This window comes from Orcinus orca, chromosome 14 (assembly GCF_937001465.1).
Source record: "Orcinus orca chromosome 14, mOrcOrc1.1, whole genome shotgun sequence".
In the NCBI taxonomy this organism is placed as follows: Eukaryota; Metazoa; Chordata; class Mammalia; order Artiodactyla; family Delphinidae; genus Orcinus; species Orcinus orca.
Window position 1 is genome coordinate 63,365,852 of NC_064572.1, and position 21,630 is coordinate 63,387,481.

Consider the following 21,630-nt stretch of genomic DNA (forward strand, 5'->3'; position numbering starts at 1 on the left):
CTCCTGGAGGGCATGGCCTGTGCCTCCTGCAGCCTCCCCAACACCCAGGCTACAAAGACTCCCTCAGATCTACCCTCTACCCCACCGTGGGGCCCTCTGCTTCTGTCTGAAGTTGAACGAAACAGAGAGCAGCAGTGCAGGTGTTGGGGGAGGCTTGGGGTATGTTGGGAGGACAAAAGATTACTGACTTGGGTAACAGGGGAAGGTGCTTGGCATGAGGCCAGACCTGTTGGCTGACCCAGGAGTGGAAGGAGGCATGAGGGGTGGGGAAGCCTGGGTTTAGAAGAGAACAGAGAACAGAGCAGGTGACTGCAGGGACTCAAGTCCCGAACTCATCACCTGTCTGGTCTGGCTCCTTCTCCCCTCAGCTTAAATATCACCTCCTCAGGGAGGCCCTCCCAGACCACGCCATCTAGTTTCTGCCTCTTAGGTTATTTTCTCATGTTCTTTTTCTTCACAGTACTTCACATGATTTGTCAGTATGGGTGCTTAGGTTTTAGTTACTGTCTATCTTCCCTTCCTGGCTGTGAGCTCAGCGTGTGTGTGTGTGTGTGTCTGTGTGTCCATGTGTCTGTGTGTCTGTGTGCACTCACGAGTTACAGGGGTAACTTCTGCTTTTATTTACCACTGGCCTCACAGTGTCAAGCCCAGATACTTGTCAATAGATAGTGGCCTGAATGAAGGGTTGGGAGACTGAGTGACCATGTACTAGGGCTGGGGACGGGCTGGAGGCTCACCCGGGAACAGTGGCGGGTGACAGCCAGCACCTCGTCGTCAGTCAGCAGCCTCCTGGCCAGGTCCTGAATCAGGGGCCTTCGGCTCTCCCAGGCCTGCACCCTCTCATCCACATTGGGCAGCTGGCTGGAGGGGCTCCTGGACCTGGCCGAGAGCAGAGTCCGGCCCCTCTCCCGGTCTGCAGGGCAGGAGCAAAAGGGTATGATGAAGGAGCCAGGAGCCATCCAGAAGAGGAGGCAAGGGGGCTCCCCTCAGTGGGGTCAGACCCCAGAACAGCCTGGCTAAGGGGCCCATGTACCCCCGACGGAATCCCAGTCTAGCCCAGATGCTCCCCACCATGGTCTCCCATACAATCTGCTCATCATTGGAGCTCCAATCCAGGCCCTTCAGCCCCCAACACAGACCCCTATCCCAGGCTGTTCCTTAGTGGAGTCCTAGCCCAGTGCCCCCTGGACCCCCTGAACGTCCCCACTGGAGTTCTAGCAAGGTTACCTCCCTCATCTCTCCAAAAATCTGTCTTTGGGGAGACCCAACTCAAGCTCCCATTCCTCAAAAATGCACCCCAATATCTGTCTGCAACCCTATCTTTCTTAGAAAGTATAGTCCAGTTCTTTTAGCTGCCCCCCAATGTGTACCTTCCTATCTGTCTGATCCCCCATGCTTGACCCCAACTGAGTTTAGCCCAAAGCCCCTAAGCTACTATGCCCAATATGCACCCCATCTGCAGCTCTACTGTAAACCAGGCTTGGTAGAGGGATGCATGCATTACCACGTCTCAGCCTCCAGGTGACAAACTTCTGCACGGATCCCGCTCCCCCTGCTATGAAGAAGAAAGAGGCTCAGTTGCAGCCCTGGTCCCCAATCTGAAAATGGGGTTTGGGGGCTCAGGACTGGCTGGATCACTGGCTGGAATGGAGCGTTCAAGGCTGGAAGGTGGTAGGACCGGGAAGCAAGAGGCCAGGCTATTGAGGAGGGTCTTGAAGGCCATGTTCAGGCCAGGGATTCATTCACAGGCAATGGGGAGTCAGTGAAGGCTTTGGATCAAGAGAGGGTCCAGTCTGCACCCTGCTCATGGAGGTTCATTTGGAAGCAAATGAATGGAGGGAAGAACCCCAAGGGCAAATCACCTACCTTCAAGGGACAGAGAGAAAAAGAGGAGCCTTTGAAGGAGAGGAGTGGCCAGAGAAGTAGGAGGAGAACCAGGAGAGAGCAGGGCCCTGGGGGCTTTGGAAAAAGAGATGGCTTTAGGGAGGGGGCTGGCCTGCCCTGATTTGAAGGGGTTGTCTCTCCCAAGAGACTGTCACCTTGAGACCCCAGGGAGGGGCAAGGCCCAGCCCCTCATCCCCTGGTTGTTTTTGCCTACCCAACATCCACTCTCCCTTCTGGAAACAGCACCCTGATTTTACTTGGGGACCACCCCCCCCACCCCATTCTCAGTCCCTGTACTCCAGGGTGGACACATGACTCAGGCTGGCCAATGAAAGCACCTCTCTCTCTCCCAGATGACAAGTGATGTGTTGGGCGCCTGATCCCAGCTGGGCCAATGAGAGCCTTAAGCTGGAACTATTTAAGGAGAAGCTCTTTCCCCTGGGTTGCTAAGCGACAGTGGCCTTCTTACCTCCAAGTGGCAAAGCCAGCAAGATAATGAAGCCAACCCAGGGGAAAGAGGAACCAGAAGATGAAGGGGGCAGATGTCTGGGAAGATTGTTTAAACGTTTAGACCCAGCTTCCACCCGTAGCTGAGCCAAGAAGCGCTTTTTAAAGCTAGCTTGAGTTGAGTTTCTGTTACAGGCAACCCCTATAGTCTCAGCTCATCCATTTTTGGTCCAGTCTCTGAATCTCACCAGAGACAGATGAGACACCCTCTGTAAGTGTCCTTAGGAAGCCCCTGACGTGAGTGAAGCCTGTCTAGGCCTTCCTGCCTGGCCCTTGATCTACAAATGGCCTTGCTCAAGATGGTTCTAGAATTGGGTAAAGCCTGTGGAGCTCTGGCCAGGGGAGGTGAAGCCAAATGCTCTAGGAAAGGAGTGCCCTGCCTCCCCTCAGTGCCAAGAGCACGGGGATCTGACCCAAGGCTTTCTCGTCTATGCTGTGACTCTCATCAGTTTTCCCTTCTGTAAAATGGGAAGATAAGGCAGTATAACAAGGACCATTATATTTTCTGAGCACCTTCTGTGTGGCAGACCATGTGCTAAGTGATTAACATACACTAATTCACTTATTCCTCATTATTCCCAAAGAAATAGGTATTATTACTCTCATTTTACTCATGACGCTCGCAAGGTGAAGTGGTGGCTCACAGCTAGGACGAAGCAGTGTGGGATTTAAGCTCAGACCTGCTGGAGGCCGGAGTGGACTTTTCCTCTGTCCTGCTTGGCTGACCTGCCCAGTACTTACCTTTCTCCAGGTCCGGGTGGGGGCGGGACTTGGCTGTGCTCCCACTGTCCAGCGTCCAGGCCTCTCTGCGCCCGTCCCCTGCCAGCCGCCCCTGCCGCCCTCCCTTGAAGAAGAGGTTCATCAGGGTCTTGGAGCGCTGCAGGGCCCCCTTCTCCCCAGGAGACCCCGACTTCTCCTTCCTCCGCTGTTTCTTCTCCTCTGCAGACACGAGGGAGCACCCGGGGGGCTGGAGGGGTGGGCAGAAGGGAAGGACGAGGGGCAGGGGTGTGGGGAGGGGCAGAGAAAAGGGAGAGTAGGGGGCAGACGGGATCTGCAGCCATGTGGGGAGGTGGGGATGGGCACGGGGCTGGGGTTCCTCTTTCAGCTTTCTACCCCTCCCCCACCCACAGCTACAGCTATGTGAGGAGTGTGTGCGTGTGTCTGTCTGTCTGTAGACAGGGCTGGGAACTCCAGGATGGAGGGGCTGGGTTAGGGCTGGTTTGGGGCCCAGGGATGACAAGCTGGGGCTGGGGCTGAGGGTAGGTTTGGGGTCCAGGACTAGTTTGAAATGGAGCCCAGAGCAGGGTCTGAGTGTATTCTGCAGCTGGCGCTGGGGCAAAGCCTGGCGCAAAGGAAGCTTTGGGGCCCAGGGCAGGGTGCGGGACAGGTTTTGGAGCAGGGGCTTTGGAGAGAGCAGCAGCCACCCATCCCCCACATACCCCACAAGGTCAGGTGGCTCTGGGAGCGGGTGATGGGGGGCCGGGGTTGGCTGAGGGCCAGGAGCAGAGCAGTTTTGGGGGACTCAGAGAGCGCAGAGTCAAGGCGGGGGGCAGGCGGGGGGCCGTCGGAGCGGATGGCCGTGTCCCTGAGGATGACTGTGGGCCGCACGCTACACCAGGTCTCCACGTGGCCCCCCGCGTCTGGCTCCGTCTGCATGGCCGTGTCTGCCCGCCCCCGGCCTGGCCCCCAGCTGCCCGGTTCCTCAGGCCCCAGGCAGACATCCATGTGGTCCGAGGGCAGGGAGCTCCAGCCATCGGCCGAGCTGTAGGGGGCACTGGAGGCGAACGAGGAGGCGCTGGAGCTGCTCTCCGAGGCGGGGGACAGCTGCTGCAGCACCCCGTTGCTCACTGCGGGCAGTGGGGAGGGCAAGGGCGTCTCAGTGATCCGGCTGGGTGGCTTTGGGGCCCTGCCGGGGCTGCAGGCCACCCGTGGGCTTGGCGGCAGCAAGGTTGTAAGCATGGGGTCTAGGGAACCAGCTGCTCAGCCGTCCTGCCACTGACTGGTTGAGAGATCTTAAGCAAGTCACTTCTTCTTCAACCACCCCCTGCAACTCCAGACCCCAGGAGAGCCTGTAAAGGAACGGCAGCTTCTCGGAGGAGAGCCCATAAATGGCTCTGGGCGTGTGAAAGTCCTGAGGAGATCTTGGTGCCCCTGCCCACTTATTCTTCAGAGATTTCAGCCCCAATTTAGGGCCTCAGCCCCTTCCTTCCAACCTTGGAGGCTTGGCTACTTACATCGATCCAGCCAACAGTATTCAGAAACCATCTCCTTGTAGGCAGGGTACCGGCCAGTCTCCTGGGGAGGGCATGGTGAGCACAGGAGGGCACAGGGGAGTGGGTGAGGAGGGAGGGTAAGAATGGAGGAGCGATGGGACAGGAGTCAACTTTTCAACCTGATTACTCTCCTCCGAGCTCATCATGTTCTAGCCACACCAGCCACTTTGTTTCTGAACGTGCCAGGTTCCTCTATACCTTAGGGCCTTTGCACTTGCTGTCTCTTCTGCCTGGCTTCTCTTCCTTTAGCTCGTCTTATGGCCAGCTCTTCAGGTGTCACCTCCTCAGAGCTGAAAGGTCCTGACCCCCCTGGCTAAAAGAGCCTTCCCAAATTACCCCATCCCACCTCTCCGTTAATTTCCCTACAGCAGCTGTCACAGGCCGCATGCACCTAGTTTGTCTGTTTCCCTCCAGTAGCAGAGACCTGGTCTATCTTGTTCACTGTTGTGATCCAGTACCTGGCATAGTGGCTGCCGTGTAGCAGGTACTCAAAAATATTGAATGAAGGAATGGGGGCAGAGTGGGAGAGAGGAGGAGTGTTTGGGATAATCTGAGAGGAAGGAAAGAGAGAAACGGGATGTGGGAGAGGTGGGAAATAGAGGCGGTGGCGGGGGGGATGGCAGGGGAGGCACTGAATGGTGAGAGGGAAGAAGCCTCACAAGGGAGACGACGGGGGCAGGGGCCAGGGTTGGGCGCTAGGGGAGAGTGAGACATCACCTCCTCCGGGAGCCAGGGTGAGAAGGACTTGATCCTTAGGCAAGTGTGAGACCCACATGAATAATGAATCCAGGCGTATCCCCTGAAACACAATCTCTGGCTCCAGCCCAGACCTCCCTGCCCTGTGCCCTGAGGATGCCCACTACCCAGGTCCTGCCCAAAGCCACAGCTACCACCCCCCTTTCTGGGCAGGACTCCTTTCTGGGTGGAGGCCCCTAGACCTCCACCACTCATACAAAGGGACCCTGGCCTACGCATCTGGTGGGGAGCTGGACAGAAACCAGGCCCTCCTACTGATCAACTGAGTAATTGACTGTGATTCCTGAGTTATGTTACCTCTCTGAGCCTCAGTTTCTTCTTCTGTGAAATAGGTATGAGGACAATGCCTGCCCTACCTCTCACGAGGCTGTGGAAAGTCATACTGCACAGCGATGGGCAACACTAAGTGCTAGAGTGGCCTGGGAAGTCCTTCCTAGTCTGGCCTCTCCCTGTCTCCCACAGCCCTGCCCACCTTGATGGTCAACATGATGTGTGTTTGGCCCTTCAGCACCTCCACGGCTTGGCTGTGGCTGATGTCGTCGAACCTGACACCATTGGCCGCCAGGACCTGGTCCCCCACCTTGATGCCGTTCTCCTCGGCCAGTCCACCATGGTCCACTCTGGGGTCAGAAAGGAGGCATTCTGATAGGCCACCTGGCTGCTCTCCCTCACCCTCTTCCAGACTCTTCACTTGCATACAGGGATACACCAGTCAAACCCCTCGACCCTCCTCCTGGTGACCCCCGACCCCCTCTCCAGATCCCATCCCTGACCTAGGTCATTGGCCAGGACTCACTTGCTGACCCATCCCCAGGTTCCAGCCCAACCCCGTTCCACACCCTGCCCCGGCCCTCACTTGGACACATAGATGCCCAGGCCAAACTCCTTGCCCCCGCGGATGTTGAAGCCCAGGCAGAAGTCGTCAGAGGTTGTGTAGAGATGGACGATGCGCCGTGCGCCGTCCTCTGAGCCACTGTCAGAGGGCGTTGAGCTGCACTTTTCCACCACCAGCCGCCGATTGACCACATCCACCCTGGACAACAGCACGGGGCCCTCAGCCTGGGCCCTCAGCCACCACCGGCCACCCCCTCACCTCCCAGCAGCCAAGACAATTGCATAGGAAAGGCAGGGCTGCCTCTGGGGGACTCCCAGACCTGAGATCTTCACTGGGACATAGATTTCATCGAGCCAGGGAAACCACGCAAATCTCTCTTTATTGAGCAGCTCTAACTGCCAGGCCCCATTTCAAATCCTCCCCGGGCCCCGAGGGAGAGGCCCTGTACTGGCCCCTGGCTCACAGCCGCAGCATGGAGGGGCAGGGCCACTGGGGTCTGAGACAGCAGAGTGTTGAGAGGAGGGCTTGGGGAAAGAAATGGCCTTTTCTCATTTCAAGGTCAGGCTGTCGGATCCCTGTGTTTCCAGTGCCAGGGGATGGGAAGAACGGAAGCCATACTAGCCAGGCCCCCGGCTGAGCCCTGTGCCATTGGCCTCTCCCTCCACGGCTTTGGGTGGTGGTGCTGGGGTGGGTGGGGTGGGACCAGGCCTGCTCACCATGTGGTCTTCTCCTTGGAGAACTTGATGCCTGGTACGCGGCCCATGCGCCTCACCATCATGTGCAGGCGGCTGCTGCCCGTCAGCACCTTCACGGCACTGCCCATCGTGGTGCTCTCCAGGCTCAGCCCATTCACCTCGGTGATCTTATCACCCACGCACAGACCAGCCCGCTCTGCACCAGGGGAGGCATGGCTGGCATGGGCCACTTGGGAGAAGTCCCCCAGGTTGAGGCTGAGCCTCTCCCATCAGACTAGGCTCCCTGGGGTAAAACCTCTTTGATGAGATTGGGATCCCCAGGTAGGGTCTGAGTACCTGCCATCAGACAGGGACCTACCTGTTCATTAGCCCCTTCCATCTCCCCATTGGATCAGGCCCTCCAAAGCTGAGGGCCCTCTCCTCTTATTCTTGACAACAGCATCTCCACACCCCACCAAAGTGGGGGTCACGTCCGAAGCCAGGACCTGGGCCCCACTCACCTGCACTGCTCCCCTTCTCCACTTTGCTGACGAAGATGCCCAGGCCGTGCTCAGAGCCGCCCCGCACACTGAACCCCAGCCTCCCAGCTGGACTCTTCTCCACTCGAACTGCATGGATGATGTCACTTTCATCGCTGTTGGCTGTTGGCGTAGGGACACAGGCATGACTCCCCTGCCCATTCTGGGCAGAGAGGGACCCTGGCCTCCCCAGCTTGGGGCCTGTGAAGGCTGGGTTGCTGGGCACCGGCACCCAGGGCCCTAAATGAGGGGGTAGGTAGCTAATTTCTGAGTCCTCTCTGGGTGATTTTGAGACCATGGGCCAGGGAGGGTGTGGGAGCAGGCAGGACAGGACTCTATGGTAGAAGACACGGTCCTCCTTTCCTCATAATGCAGGGTCTGTGTGTGTGTGTGTGTGTGTGTGTGTGTGTGTGTGTGTGTGTGTGTATCTAATCCTTACTAAGCTACCCATGACCACAGGCCTGGGATAGGCCAAATTCTGAAAAATCCTGCCACTCTGAGAGTCAGATGGATGGGAAAGATGTTCAAGATTCCATTCTACGAGGCACAGTTGAGGGAGTCTGGGCTCTCCAGCTTGCAGTAGAGATGAGTATGGTAAGTCTATATTCAGATAGTTGAAGAGGTCTTCTATAAAAGGCATTAGATGTTTTTGTCTGTGTAATCCATAAGGCAGAACCAAGCCCACGCAGTGGAGTTATATGGAGGAAGATTTAATCAGGGAAAACTTTCTAAAACCTTCAGTTGGCAGACAATGGAATGAATTTTCCAAGGAAAGGTAGTGAGTTTCCCATCACTGGAGGCATACAAGCTGATACCTAGTAAGTCCCTGTCTGGGATGTTGTGGAAGGATCCCTGAGGCCCCTTGTATCTCATAGACTCTGTGATCCTGGAGGTGAGGGCTCTAGGAGCTAACTGACTACATGAGGAAAGAAACTCAAACCACCATGCCTCAGTATGTGCCCAGAGCACAGAAGTGGTCCTCTCCATCAGCGATGGGGAAAGTCAGAGGAGGGGGTCCTTAGGGACTGGAGCTGTCAGGGAAGGTTTCTTGGAGGATGGGATTTGGATGGGTGGAGGGGAAGGGAAAGGCACTGATGAAGGGATGGAGTGAGCAAAGGCTCAGAGGTGGCCTTTTGGTTAGAGAAAAGTGAGGGGACTGGAGGGGTAAGTTGGGTCCCAGTTGGGAAGGTCAGAGTTCTTCTTGGGGAAGGCTTACTCAGAGGTGTTTGAGAGGAGAAATATCACACACACACACACACACACACACACACACGCACACACACACTTCTATTCGATCTAAGAGAAATCAGGTTACAGTACATGAGCAGGGAAGCTCAGGAAGTAATCCCCAAGGGCAGCCTGTAGGTGGGGACAGTGCAGGACAGAGGTGTGGGAGATGCTGGGGCTTCCTAGCTGATTCTATCTGCACAGGTCCCAGGACTTTCTCAGCCCAGACAAGGAGGCTTTTGCTCTCCCGCCCTCCAACCCTCTTTCTCCTCAGTCTCTCCTCGGGGGGCCTCCCTAGGGCCCTGGGCCAGGGGGATGTCAAATCTGGGGTTTTGAGCCTAGGAGCTTGGGGCCTCTGAGGAGGGAAGATCCTCTACCTCTACTGCCCTAGCCTGGGGCCACCAGGCATCCCTCCAGGCACTCGGCAGCCCCTCACTATCTCCGCCCCTCCTGCCTCCTTTAGTCCATTCTCTACACAGTGGCCAGAGTCAACTTTCATACTAGATCATGCCTTTCCCCTGATTAAAAACCTCAGTGCCTCCCCCTGCTTCTAGAAGGAGCTCCACATTCCTTCCATGCCCAATAACGCCCTCCCTGGGCTTTCCTCTGCCCACCTCTCTACACTCACCTCTGGCCACCCTCCCCAGCCTCATGACCTTTAGCCACAGTGACTGCCTTCCTGTTCCTCTCACCGGCCAGTCCTTTCAGTGTTCCCTCTGCCTGCGATGCCCTTGCCCAGACCTTCATAAAGCCACCTCCTATTTCCACTTCCTCCTGGCTCAAACACCACTTTCTCAGAGAAGCCTTCCTGGACAACCCTACCTAAGAAAGTCCCTTCCCCCTCCTCCCAGGTAGTCTCTGTTCGAATGGTTCTCAAAGCGAGCTCTCCAGACCAGCAGCATAGCAGCACCTGGAAAGTTATTAAAAATGTGAACTTGGGGGTTTTACCACAGACCCACTGAATCAGATTCTCCGGGTGTAGGGCCCAGTAGCCTATCTAACAAGGCCCCCAGGCAATTCGGATGTATTCTGAAGTTTGAGAAACACTGCTCTATCATATCATCCAAATTAGTACCTTCAAGATTCTTACCATCCTTTCTCATCATTTGCTTATTTGTATATTATTTATCCTTGCTCTCTTTTCACTGGACTGTAAGCTCAGTCATGGTAGGGACTTAGTAATTCTTTCCACCAATGTATCCCCAGTTTTGTGCACTGTGCTTGATATTTGCTAAGTCTTCTTTTAATCAATGAAATAATAAGTGGAATAATGAATAAATGAATGAATTAGGAGAGTGAGGAGAAAGGGCTGGTTGGGATTAAAGATAATACCATTTCTCTGGGACCCACTGAGTTTGAGGAGTTGGTGGGAACTCCTGGGTGATATGGGTGGTAGTGTTCCCCTTCCCACTGTGTCTCCCTTATCAGTTAACTTTAGGCCTCTGGAAAGTTCTAAATATTGATAATAACGTGGGGGAGGGGCTCCAGGCTGTGGTGAGTTGGGAGATGTTTGTGCTCAGGCAGAGGGGATGATTCTGAGCTCATAGGCCCCCAACCCAGAGAAGCCAGCTGGCTGGAGCAATGCCCCGGTCCTTCCATTGCTAGGGGATGCATCTCTCCTGGCTGCACTAGGGCACTGGGGTGAGGCAGAGGGAGAGAGCACTCATGGAACTTCTGGAAGAGGGACAGTGTGCATAGGCCTCGCATCACAGTTGGGCATGGAGTATGTGGGCGTGTGAGGGGGAGGTATGACGTAGTTCTTCCAATACGATGGGACTTGCAAGGGCCGTGCTACAGTACCTCCTCTCTCCCCCTCTGTGTTTCCTAGCTTATCTGGCGACTTCTGCTCCATGTCCAGAACGACATGCCGCCCTGCTGCTCACCTGAAGTTGAGGCCGGGCTTGGTGGACGATGGGGGTGAGCGTGATGGGCCACTGGTGCAGGAAAGCCTGCTCCCTGAGCAACATGCTCCTCCCCTGCCCTGGTGCCCTGGGTAGGGGACAGAGGGACCCAGCTGAGTCAGCGGGAAGGAGCAGGCTGAAAAGTCCAGTCTGGGATCCAGCCAGGGGAGCCCTGCTGGCTGAGAGAGAAGAGCGGAGCTGGAGATACTTATCTGGTCCCACCCACGGAAAGCCCAGGCCCAGGGGGCCCCACTCCCCTGCTGGTATTCAAGGTCCTGCCTTGGTCACCGGCTCTTTGTCGCCTCACATCTGTCACTGCAGCCAGGCTGTCTCCTAAGTGCCCACCCATCATATTCCATGCTTTCCGTTTCAACCTTGTCTGTGATATCTCCACCCCACCACCAGCTGCTGTCATTGCTCTGTCTCTAAGTCCTGCTACACTGGAAATTTCTGGAAGGTGAAGATTGAGCCTTATTTCTCTGTAGGTTCCCACAGGACATAACGAGAGCTGGTATACAATAGGTGTGCAATGAAACGTTAAGCAACTACATAAGATTAGGTGTCCCCCTCCCTCAGGGCCCAGACCTGGGGCTCCCTCCCTATCCTCAACCCTCCTTTTCTCCCCACTCTTTGCAACATCTTCCACTTTACCTCTGTCTCCGTCCTCTGCACCTGAAGCCTTTAATTCTTTCTGTCCAGCTGGACATTCACTCCTCACAGCCCAGCACAGAGCTGGGCTCACAATGAACTGGTTGATGAAGAGTGTCCCTCTCCATCCTGCCCACCCCCCAAAGTCATACATGAATGGGTCTAGAGAAAGGAAGAGTCCATAGAAGTGAGGGGCCAATTCAATACTCTGCCTTGCTTCCTTGGGGGCTGGCCATATCACACCCCCCTTCTCTATCTTCATGCCAGACCTCCCACCTCTGACCTCTCCACAATCCTGGAACACTAAAGGATCGGCTTAAAGGTGAGAAAAGGGTAGATGAGGAAGAGTCTATGGGTTACCAGAGGCTCTCTCTCCCTGCATCCCTGATTCCCATTTCTTGAGTTCCCCCACCCACACTGGCTCTGCCCTCTCCTACCTAGTGCCTGCTGTCCCCTACCCCCCACCCGCAGTTCCCGGCCCGGTGGCTGGGCTCTGCTCCCACCTTCGATGGGGGAGTTGATGAGGATGACACGGCCCATGGGCGATGAGGCTCGGATTCCACGGAGGGGCCCATTCAGCAGCCGCCGTTGCTTTCTCAGCAGGTATCGGGTTGCAGAGCCTGACTCGCTGCCCAGGTGGCCTCGGGAGGAGAGGGAGCTCAGAGAGCCAGAGCTTAGGTCTCTGAGGCCCACTGGGTCGAAGCCCACTGGGAAGCCATGCGCCATGGTGGCTAGACGAGGGTGGTGCACTACAGGTCCAGAGGGAACCTGCTAGCCCTTGAGAGGAGGGCCCCACGTGCCCCAGGCTCCATGAGCCTTCTGTGCTGACTGGGATCTCAGGGACCTGGAGTCCCTGATCTCTGCTGCCTCTCAGGAGTGTGTGCTCCAGGCCTGCACAGGGAGAGCAGAGATTGGGGAAGGGGTGTGAATGCTGCCTCCGCTGCCCCCCAGAACTTCCACCCCACCCCCTGCTTGGAGCATCCTGCCTCCCATGCCTTAGGCCTCTCACCTCTCCCACCCCCTGGCCAGAGAACTGCCCAGTTCAGCCACCATTGTGGACTTCTGGAGCCATTTATACAACAAGGTGGGTGAGAACCTCTCTTTCACCCCTAGTTCCTGCTCTCAGCTGAGTCATCTACTCCGGTAGGTCCCCAGTCCTCAGTAGAGGTTGAGATAGTGGAGATGGGATTATTGGCGGCCCTAGGGCTGCAAGCAGTGTGAGAGAAATTTGGGCCAGTACAGTTCGCTGAACCACCCCTCCTGTGTATGTGGGTAGGGGGCCAGCCCCAGGGACTTGCGCCTCGAGGGGCTTCAGAACCTGGGACAGCTGCAGCCAAGGGCCCCAGAGATCCCCAGGCCCCAGGCTGCGGTCCCCTCTGTCCCCCCTTCCCTCCCGTCCAAAGAGGGGCGTGAACCTCTCCCAGCCTTGGGGGAAGGACCTGCTGGCGAGAGCCCCCCAACATCCCGCGCAAAACCTGGGCCAAATCCCTCAGAGCAGCTCGTGGACCCAGAACGCAGCACCCTACCCCCGGCTCGGTCCTCCCGGCCTCCCTCACCTGCTCGCGCGTGCTGCAGCCGCCAGCCTCGCCCGCCCGCGGGCGCGGGCGACAGCAGCAGCAGCAGCAGCAGGGGGATCCCCGCCCAAGCCTCGCCGAGGCTGAAGGAATAGGGCCGCCCAGCGCAGCCCCGGGCTCCCATTGGCTGGGAGGGCCGCCAATCACTCCCTCCAGCCACCTCCCTTGGGTGCCCCGGTCGGCCGTTTGTAATCTGGGCTGGGGCCTCTGGGTTCTACTCGCTCCAGTTCGAGTTCTGGTGCCCCACCCCGCACCGCGAACTTAGGCCTTTGGTCTCCGCTCGCCCGGCTCCCGCTACCGGTTCAGCGCAGGGGAGCCCAGAACCACGTCTTCTCCAGGCCAAACCAGCTACCAGGGCTCATGGAATTGCTACCCCTCCGCGGTCACCCTTGAGGCCTCAGCGAGGGAATGCCACCTGGGCAGAGTGGGGCGTGAGCGCGGGCTGGCACCTGGGTGTGCAGCACGCATGCTCTGTATGGTGACTGGGTGAGTTGGGAGTGTGTGTGTGTGTGTGTGTGTGTTTGAGCGCTGCCCTCATATGCATCTTCCTATGTCAGAAAGTGTCTCTCTGGCCACCCAGTTCTGGAAAGGACGCAAGGCAGGGAAGCTGGTTCCAGGACACTAGAAGGAGGAAGACTCTTTCTGATCCACTTTCTTGATGCAGACAGAGGTACCTTGAGCTTTCTGCCCCTTCACATCCGGGGCAGGGACTGCGGCCAGGGTCTGTGATGCAGGGGTAGGGATTGGGGCATAAGGAAACTGGGGACTCAGTGGAGCTAGAGGTTATAGAGGGGAGTATAGAGGGGACTAGGGAGGAGGAAAGGGCTGGGGACACCGAAGAGGCACAGGCACGAGCAGAACCGGACTGTGAAGGGGTGAGAATGCCAAGGTGCTGCGAGAGGACCTTGAGGGAACCGGGGTAGGAGACCAGGGGTCCAAGTAGGCAGAGGCCACTGCCAAGGCAGCCATTAAGTAAACAAGCCGGGCGGTAACCCGAGTCTCTCTGGGCGTACCGTCAGAGGATGCCCCTCCACGCCGCCCGCCTTCGCCCCGGGCACCTAGACCCCCGGTTGCAGAGGCCGGGTGCCTCCCGAGGCCAGCCAGGGGACTGCAAGCAAATGGGGCAGCTCCTACCCTCCTCTCTCGCGTTGGGGACGTGACCAGAACTGATCCCTGAGGTCGGATTGGCTCTGGGAGACAGCGTAGGGCCGGGTCTCAGTGGCCCGGGCTGGGGGCGTCGCCCTTAAATGACACCCATCGCCCCCAGGCTCTGCCAATCCCTGGCCTCGCCGGGCGGATGCGCCAAGGGAGTCCCCGCCCCTCAGGCTGGCGAGCGTCACGCGTGACGTTACCCGTGATGGGTGTGAGGGCGGGGGCGTCGCGCGGAGAGGAAGGCGGGACTGAGAGCTGCAGAGGACGGGAGCCCAGGAGCCTAGGAAATCGTGAGTGCTCATTGTGCTGGGCGGGGTTCGGGGGTCAGGGGAGAGGGGCTTGAGGGCTGGGAGTCAGAGAGGAAAGTTGCCTCCGTCCTGCGAGATTCAGCATCTTCGGCTCTAAAGCACGAGGGGAGGTTGGTTGGGGAGGGAATGTCGGGGTGAGACTCTGTATGGTCACACATTCAAGTGTCTGCAACTGATGGATATGAGCTGTGTGTGTGTGTGTGTGTGTGTGTGTGTGTGTGTGTGTGTGTGTGTGTGTAAGTAACGGTCTTTGTATGCAGGGCATGTCCACCCTGTTTGCAGGTCTGTGTAGGGCGTGTATGCTGGTGTCTTTGTGTGTGGGTATGTGAATGTAAGTGTGTGAGAGGGGAGGGTGTGTCTGCCTGTGAGGGAGGAAGTGTGGTTGGAGAGAATTAGTCATTCTGTAGGATATTGCCCAACATGGCCAGATGAATGCTTCAGGCTTTCTACTCTGTGCCGAGTGGAGGGTTCACTCACTGAATCCTGCTCCTTTAGAGGTAGGTAGCTCAGGGAGAGGTGGATGTGTGTTCCTGCCAGCCCTGCCCAGCTAGGGAACAAGGAGAGCCTTGGGCCATTCAGTGTGGGCTGAGGAAGATGGGTCTGGAGAGGGGACTGTGCATGCCCACGAGCACACCTGGCTGGCATCAGAGTCCCCTGTTTGAGATCTGGAATAGGTAAGCCCTGGAGTTGCCAGTGAACCCTTGCTGTCCTCCAGTCAGGGCCTGGGGAGTGAGATGGCTTATGCCATCTTCCCAAACAGCCTTGGGGGTTTGTATGTAGGTCTCAAGGCAACTGGGGCCTAAAGCTGACATGAACGTGGATGTGTAATGCATGTAATCTGCATTTCTGTGCATACAGAGCACAAGAGTAGCTGCATGGGATTAGTTGCTGCTCATGCGTCAGCCACACACATGTAAATCCTCACTCATGAAAATCTGTACCAGGCCAGAGTGCAAGGACATCTGTTTTCCTGGCCATGTTCTCTAGTGGCCCAGGGGGGCTGGAACATTGCCTAGAACACAGCTCCTCCCCACATCCTTGCTTACCTATCTAGAGTCATCCTGAGCTCTAGAAGGATTGGCAGGGACCAGGGCAGCACCACCAAAGTCTCCCCCATGTGGACCCCTTGGACCCCTCCTTGGAGTCCTCTGACTTTGGTCCCTGCCCTGCAGAAAATGGGTGAGTTGCCCTTAGATATCAATATCCAGGAACCTCGCTGGGACCAGAGCACTTTCCTGGGCAGAGCCCGGCACTTCTTCACTGTGACTGACCCCCGAAATCTGCTGTTGTCCGGGGCACAGCTAGAAGCTTCCCAGAACATCGTACAGAGCTACAGGTGACCCCCAACCCCATTTAACACAGGGGCTCATTCCCTGCTGTTAATACAGTACCTTTTGCACCTGTCTCCCCTAACTTGAGCGTGACCCTGTTCCACTCCTCCACCGCCTCACTCCCTTGCCCTCTCGGTTGGAATCACAGACAACTAGGGCACAGAACTTTAACTTAAAGGATTTCAGGGTGTTTGGGTTGAGGAGGTGGTGTCGATATTTGTGGGTAGGGGGCTGCTCTGTGTTTCACAAACCCTGTACAAGGACCTGTCCCACTGCTGGGCCATCCTCTGCAAGGACAGAGGGGCTCAGCTGAGTCCCAAGGAAGTAGGAGGGCAGCCTCCTTGTCTCCAGGAGGAAAAACTCATGCAACACCCCAGCCAATGAGCCATTGACTCATTGGAAACCACCATTACCCAGCATTGACCTAGCATTTGGGCAGAAACAGAAGGGCACCCCTCTTTGTGTGGCTAGAAGGGAAATAGAAATAGGAGCCCTCCTTCTGGCAAGACATGATTCTTCCCCAGAGACATGTATTTCCTTTGTTTTGAGATTGGGAGCCAAAGTGCCTGGTCCTCTGCCCAGACTTCCCCTGAGCTGGGTGGGCAGGGCTTGGGAGGGCAGATCTACCCCCTAGAATTGCCTGTCTCCTCCTTGCCAACCTCTGCAGGGCCGGCGTGGTGACGCCAGGGCTCACCGAGGACCAGCTCTGGAGGGCCAAGTATGTGTACGACTCTGCCTTCCATCCGGACACAGGGGAGAAGGTGGTCCTGATTGGCCGCATGTCAGCCCAGGTGCCCATGAACATGACCATCACCGGCTGCATGCTCACCTTCTACAGGCAGGTCCTATTCTGTGTGTCTCCTCCCTGGGTGCTCTGTTCAAGGTACAGTGTAACTTGATGACTAGGCACTTCCTCTCTGGGCCAGTTTGGGCAGAAAATAGTAGGTGGGTGAGAGCTTGCGTTAGAATCCCTTCCATTCCTCAGAGTTCAGCCCCTGGGGTCCTCCCACCCCAGAGACAATGGGTGTGTTTGTGTAAGGAGGGTCATGCAGGGGTCACCAGAGCACGTTCTAGGGGCATCAACAGGGCCCCTCCTGAGGGTTTGGGGTTAACCTTTGGGGTTTTATTATCAGTGTCCAAGGATGTGGGACACTGTGGAAGTAAGTGTCTTTGTTCCCTCAGGAAGACCCCAACCGTGGTGTTCTGGCAGTGGGTGAATCAGTCCTTCAATGCCATCGTTAACTACTCCAACCGCAGTGGCGACGCTCCCATCACTGGGGGGTGAGAGCTTGTTCCCAGGGACCCTTCTCCCAGCCCTCCATTGCTCTCTCCTGTTCCCCTGGGCCTATGCAGCCAGTGGCTCAGCGGCCTCCTCTCAGCCTGCCCCCCACTCACTTTCCTGGCCTGACTGAGGGCCTGAGGTCTTCTTGTGTATGCTTTGGGGGACCCAGTCCTCTTCAAGGGTAGGGATTGGGGCTTCCAGACAAGTCTGCACTGGAGCAGGGGAGACGTTTCTCTGCACTGAGGCCACCCTCCCATGCCTCACGTCCCTGAAGCAAAGAGTCACATGCTGGACTGTTTACCTCCCATCTTGTGTCCTGGCTCTTCCGTCTACAGGCAGCTGGGAACGGCTTACGTGAGTGCTACCACCGGGGCTGTGGCCACGGCCCTGGGACTCAAATCCCTCACTAAGGTAAATCCCCCCCATTCCACTGCCCCCCCTCAGTTCACGCTTTATCTGCCTCCTTTTTCCCTACCACTCCTCCACCCCAACCTACAGGCTCCCCATCTCTCTCCTCAGAGTTCCTTACCACCCCATGGCCCTTAGGGTCACTAAATCAGCGGTCCCCAACCTTTTTGGCACCAGGGACCGGTTTCGTGGGAGACAGTTTTTCCACGAACGGGGGTGGGGAGATGGGTCAGGCGGTAATGCGAGCGATGGGGAGCGGCAGATGAAGCCTCGCTCACTCGCCCGCCTGCCACTCACCTTCTGCTGTGCGGCCCAGTTCCTAACAGGTACCGGTCTGCGGCCCTGGGGTTGGGGACCCCTGCACTAAATGACATCTTTCCTCCCCCAGCATTTGCCCCCGCTGGTTGGCAGATTCGTGCCCTTTGCAGCTGTGGCAGCTGCCAACTGCATCAACATCCCCCTGATGAGGCAGAGGTGAGAGGCCCCAGCTCCTGGCGTGTGCACGCCCAGGGTGCACGTAGGCACACCAGCCAGCCACACGAGCTGCTGGGCCTAGTCTCAGTCTGGTGCTGGGATCCTGGGGTGGGAGAACCAGCCTTTGAATCTAGGCTGTCTGAGGGGACTAGCTGCCCGTGAGAGCATTTGGGGCCTGTGATCTGACCCCCACCCCCTTCCCTTCTCAGAGAGCTGCAGGTGGGCATCCCAGTGACCGATGAACAGGGTCAGAGGCTTGGCCACTCGGTGGCCGCAGCCAAGCAAGGAATCTTCCAGGTGGTGACGTCAAGAATCTGCATGGCGATTCCTGCCATGGGTGAGGCAGGGGCGGCTCTAAGAGAAGGGGGTGCCATTATTCGGGGGGTTTGAGGACTCTGGGGGGAGTGGGAGGAGCTGCAAAGGGGGATCGCCCCTTCCTTAGGGTCCTGACTTTCACTCTACTAACTCCCTCCCTCCTTGCCCTGCTCTCCCCTCAGCCATTCCCCCAGTGATCATGGACACCCTGGAGAAGAAAGACTTCCTAAAGGTACATCACTCTCACCTCTCCCGTCCTAGAAATAGTGGTGACTGGGGGCAGAAGTGACCGGTCCCCAACTTCCTCTCCAACCTGACTTGAGTCTAAGACTTGCTACCTGTTTGCCCCACCCCTGTGCTACCCCTTCCACCTTCATTAATTCATTCAGCAAGAATAAATTGAGCTGGAATGAAGGAACACTGAGGGTGCAGGAGGAGAAGGGAAGGGAAGGAAAAAAAAGGTTTCTGTCCTGAAGGAAGCCGGTGTCACTCCAGAGACCTCTGACACACATAGGGCTGGACTATCACAGACACGCTTGATATTGTGCTCGTGCAGTCAGCTACAAAAAACATTGAGACACACACACAGGCTCACCTGCATGCGAACAGGACGGAGAAGCAAGGCACAGGGATACAAGCTCTGGCTCATTTGTTGAATCATTTATTCGCAAATATTTATTGAGTGCCAGCCATGTACATGGAGCAACAGATCGGCGGCCTCTAAGGCTGGAGCAAATCAAGAAGGGTGTGCAGAGCAGGAGATGTGTTTGGAAAGGGACAGATTCACGCAGTGGGATGGGAGGGAGGGAGTGGAGGGTTAGAGGAGGCTTCCTGAAGAAAGTGGCTCCTGAAGGAAGTGTGGGAAGCGATTCAGAGAGGGGAAGATGGGCGGTGGGACGCTAGGGAGGGTGTCAGCAAATGGGCCTGGCTGGAGTGGAGGGTGGTGAGTCCCTGTTATGGGACTGGGGGAAAGAAAAGGGCCACATATCAGAGGCTCAAAGGCAGCGCTGATGGGATGGAGCCGCGGTGGGTGAATGTGTAGGGGTGAGGGGGGCCAGGGGACACACACCATTACATTCTCTCTCTCTCCCCACAGCGCCGCCCCTGGCTGGGGGCGCCCCTGCAGGTGGGACTGGTGGGCTTCTGGTAAGTGTGCAGGGAGTTAGCTAGAATGTGTGGGAGTATCCTTTCTGTGGTGGATGTGGGGGGGTCTTATTGCTTTTAAGATAAGATAATTAAGATAATTTAATACATTAAATACATCATTCATTCATCCATTCAGCTGGTAGGGGTCTTGGACACCTGTAGGGCATACTGTGTGTGTTAGGAGTGATCTCTGTTCTTGAAGGTCAAGAATCTAGTCGAAGGGGTTCTACATCCACCACGGAAACCATGGAAATATACCTTTTGGTACCAGCCCAGAGTTTCATGCACATTTAATTCCTGATTCTGTCACTGGCTGTGGCGCTCTGGGTCACTGCTCTGGAGGCTCTTTCCTCGGCCAGAACCTAATGTCATCGTTGGCTTTCATCAGTCTCCACCCCTAGGGCCTGTCTCCAGAGATGGGGTGGGGTGCTGGGAGGGAACACTCTTAGATCAGAGCTTCACAAACCTTTCCAACACTCTTCTCCCTCAGCCTGGTATTTGCCACCCCCCTGTGCTGTGCCCTGTTCCCCCAGAGAAGGTAAGTGTTGCCCCCAGGCTTGGCTGGGGGCTTCAGACAGGTCTCCACATCTCTGGGAGCAGCTGATTTAGGTTCCTTCAGTGTGTTCCCGGAGGAGGCCTGGCAGGCATTCAGCTTATTCTGGGGGTGGGGGAGTGACAGTGATCTGGGCCTCTGGCAGTCGAAGGAGAAGATTCAGCAACCTGGGAGGAAGAGGGGTGGTGATCGGGGGGCACCCAGCTGAGGGGGTGGGCTCAAGGGACATTCAGCCTGCCTGCGCTGTTCTGTTGCAGCTCCATCCACGTGAGCAGGCTGGAGCCGGAGCTGAGAGCTCAGATCCATGAGCAAAACCCCAGTATCGAAGCGGTTTACTACAACAAGGGGCTTTGAGGGGGCGTCAGCCCCTGGCCTCCTCTCTCACCTCCTTGGGCTGCTGCTTTAGTGGAGCCTTGCCGTCCCTGCCACTTTTCCATCTGCCTGGTACTGGGCGGGGGCCTGGTGTGGGAGCAGCCGTTGAGACCAGCAATCCATTAGGCTGGGAGAGGTGCCCCCGTAGCCTTTTTCTCTCCTCTGATTTCAAAGAGCAGGATCACATGATCCCTTCTGCACTAGTGTGTCTACACATGTACATATGTGATACATGTGTGTACAGGTTGTCCTGGGATGTCCTCATGTCTGGCTTCCCTTCTTGGCCTCCTGTCACCTGCCAGCCGGCCAGGCTATGGGACTTTCTCGCCTAAACAGTTCCACCAGCCGAGTCGTTCCTGATGGAACCTTGCCCCTTCTGGACACAGGAGGAGACCCAGGATCTCAGGACAGAGACTGAGGGACACTAGCAGGCTAAACTGGGCTGAATCCTTCAGATTTCTGCTTCCTGGCTTCCGAAGCTGACTCAGGAACTGGGCTGGCAGAGGATGACATGGCAAGATAAGGGAGGCAGGGGGCTTATCGCATTCCCTACATCCTGGAAGGGGTCATCTCCTCTCCTCTTCTCTGCTAGAACAAAGGAGTGTCAGTGTCCTGTACTGCTCTTGCCATCTCCCCATCTCCCCCACACTGTAGCACGGGCATCTTCAGGCACAATCTTAGGAGTTCTTGGGCCGCAAGACATCATAACCTTAAGTCTAAAGTTACAATCCCAACCCCCTCCCCTAACCAAAAAGCCACAAAGGCAGAGCAAGCATTCCTGTTTAAGAGCCCCCACTGCACCCTCTTACGGAGGGACACAGCGTGGGAACGGTGCTTAAACCCCACAGGTGTCTGAGTGGCTGTAACTAGGACACCTCAAGGGCAACTAGGCCCTGAGCATATGATCTCAAGACAGGGGATTTTGTGTTCCACTGATATTGCTGGACGTTCAGCAGGATCTTGATCTTAGTTCCTTCTCTTGAGGCTTTTTGGCCCTGCTCCCCCACATCCCCACCTCCAAGAGGAGGAAGGGCCCGGCAGTCAACGGCTGGTCCATAGGGGAGGTGGACTTGGGGATGGAATATGTGCTGGTGAATTCATGGAGTGCAGAGCTGGACCATGACTCCAACTCCTGTGACCTCTGGCTGAAGTGGGGTGAAAGCCCCAGTGCGATCCTCTAAGAGCACTTTCTTGCTCCCCCAAACAACCGCCACCAGTAATAAAAGCTATGGTGCCACTGTTACTCAATAAACCGAAAACCTGTGTACTTCTTGATCTTCATTCAATTCTATGTCCTGAGTGTCCAGGAAGAGCTTGCTGCCTGCGGCCTTCCATTCTCTCCCTACAAAGTTCAGTTCTTAGTCTCTTCCCTCCCCTTCTGTAGGGAGCCTCAGCCCCCAGCAGAGGGAGCTCTGAGTATAGAAAAATCAGTCCTCCATCAGCACCCTGAGTACTAAAGTAGGAGGGATGT

The 21,630-nt window shown here is 56.6% G+C and overlaps 2 protein-coding genes across 6 annotated transcripts in view; one reads left to right on the plus strand and one right to left on the minus strand.

Moving 5' to 3' along the window:
- PDZD7 (PDZ domain containing 7) overlaps positions 1 to 12,980 on the minus strand; it is a 19,271-nt gene extending 6,291 nt beyond the window's left edge. For 2 of the 3 annotated variants that reach the window (XM_049696900.1, XM_049696902.1), the window contains exons 1-12: positions 12,801 to 12,980; positions 11,748 to 12,135; positions 7,451 to 7,591; positions 6,972 to 7,146; positions 6,277 to 6,453; positions 5,893 to 6,040; positions 4,626 to 4,686; positions 3,831 to 4,238; positions 3,133 to 3,330; positions 1,867 to 1,959; positions 1,505 to 1,555; positions 738 to 913 (exon numbers count right to left, since the gene is read on the minus strand). In XM_049696900.1, coding sequence (XP_049552857.1) covers positions 738 to 913; positions 1,505 to 1,555; positions 1,867 to 1,959; positions 3,133 to 3,330; positions 3,831 to 4,238; positions 4,626 to 4,686; positions 5,893 to 6,040; positions 6,277 to 6,453; positions 6,972 to 7,146; positions 7,451 to 7,591; positions 11,748 to 11,970 — 1,851 coding nt within the window. In that variant the 5' untranslated portion in view covers positions 11,971 to 12,135; positions 12,801 to 12,980. Of the gene's footprint in view, positions 1 to 737; positions 914 to 1,504; positions 1,556 to 1,866; positions 1,960 to 3,132; positions 3,331 to 3,830; positions 4,239 to 4,625; positions 4,687 to 5,892; positions 6,041 to 6,276; positions 6,454 to 6,971; positions 7,147 to 7,450; positions 7,592 to 10,578; positions 10,685 to 11,747; positions 12,136 to 12,800 lie in introns of those variants that run through there. The other variant, XM_049696901.1, reaches the window with a different exon arrangement.
- Positions 12,981 to 13,018: 38 nt separating this feature from the next.
- Positions 13,019 to 21,426, plus strand: SFXN3 (sideroflexin 3). 3 transcript variants are annotated; one of them, XM_049696908.1, is made up of 13 exons: positions 13,019 to 13,304; positions 13,399 to 13,488; positions 14,086 to 14,260; positions 15,451 to 15,614; positions 16,277 to 16,451; positions 16,796 to 16,890; positions 17,227 to 17,302; positions 17,688 to 17,773; positions 17,983 to 18,110; positions 18,271 to 18,320; positions 19,185 to 19,234; positions 19,725 to 19,772; positions 20,045 to 21,426. In XM_049696908.1, the coding sequence occupies exons 4-13, from the start codon at positions 15,454 to 15,456 to the stop codon at positions 20,139 to 20,141; spliced, it is 966 nt and encodes a 321-aa protein (XP_049552865.1). In that variant the 5' UTR covers positions 13,019 to 13,304; positions 13,399 to 13,488; positions 14,086 to 14,260; positions 15,451 to 15,453; the 3' UTR covers positions 20,142 to 21,426. The 3 variants fall into 3 exon arrangements, with proteins under 3 accessions (XP_049552865.1, XP_049552864.1, XP_049552863.1); XM_049696907.1 differs by lacking the exon at positions 13,399 to 13,488; XM_049696906.1 differs by having other exon boundaries at positions 13,298 to 13,488.
- The last annotated feature ends 204 nt before the right edge of the window (positions 21,427 to 21,630 follow it).

Excerpts from the sequence above, each read along its gene's own strand:
- SFXN3 (XM_049696908.1), top strand. The coding sequence starts at position 15,454 with ATGGGTGAGTTGCCCTTAGATATCAATATCCAGGAACCTCGCTGGGAC. Across the intron at positions 16,452-16,795 it reads TGCTCACCTTCTACAGGCAG|ACCCCAACCGTGGTGTTCTG; the intron begins GTCCTATTCTGT and ends TCCCTCAGGAAG. Across the intron at positions 18,321-19,184 it reads AGAAGAAAGACTTCCTAAAG|CGCCGCCCCTGGCTGGGGGC; the intron begins GTACATCACTCT and ends CTCTCCCCACAG.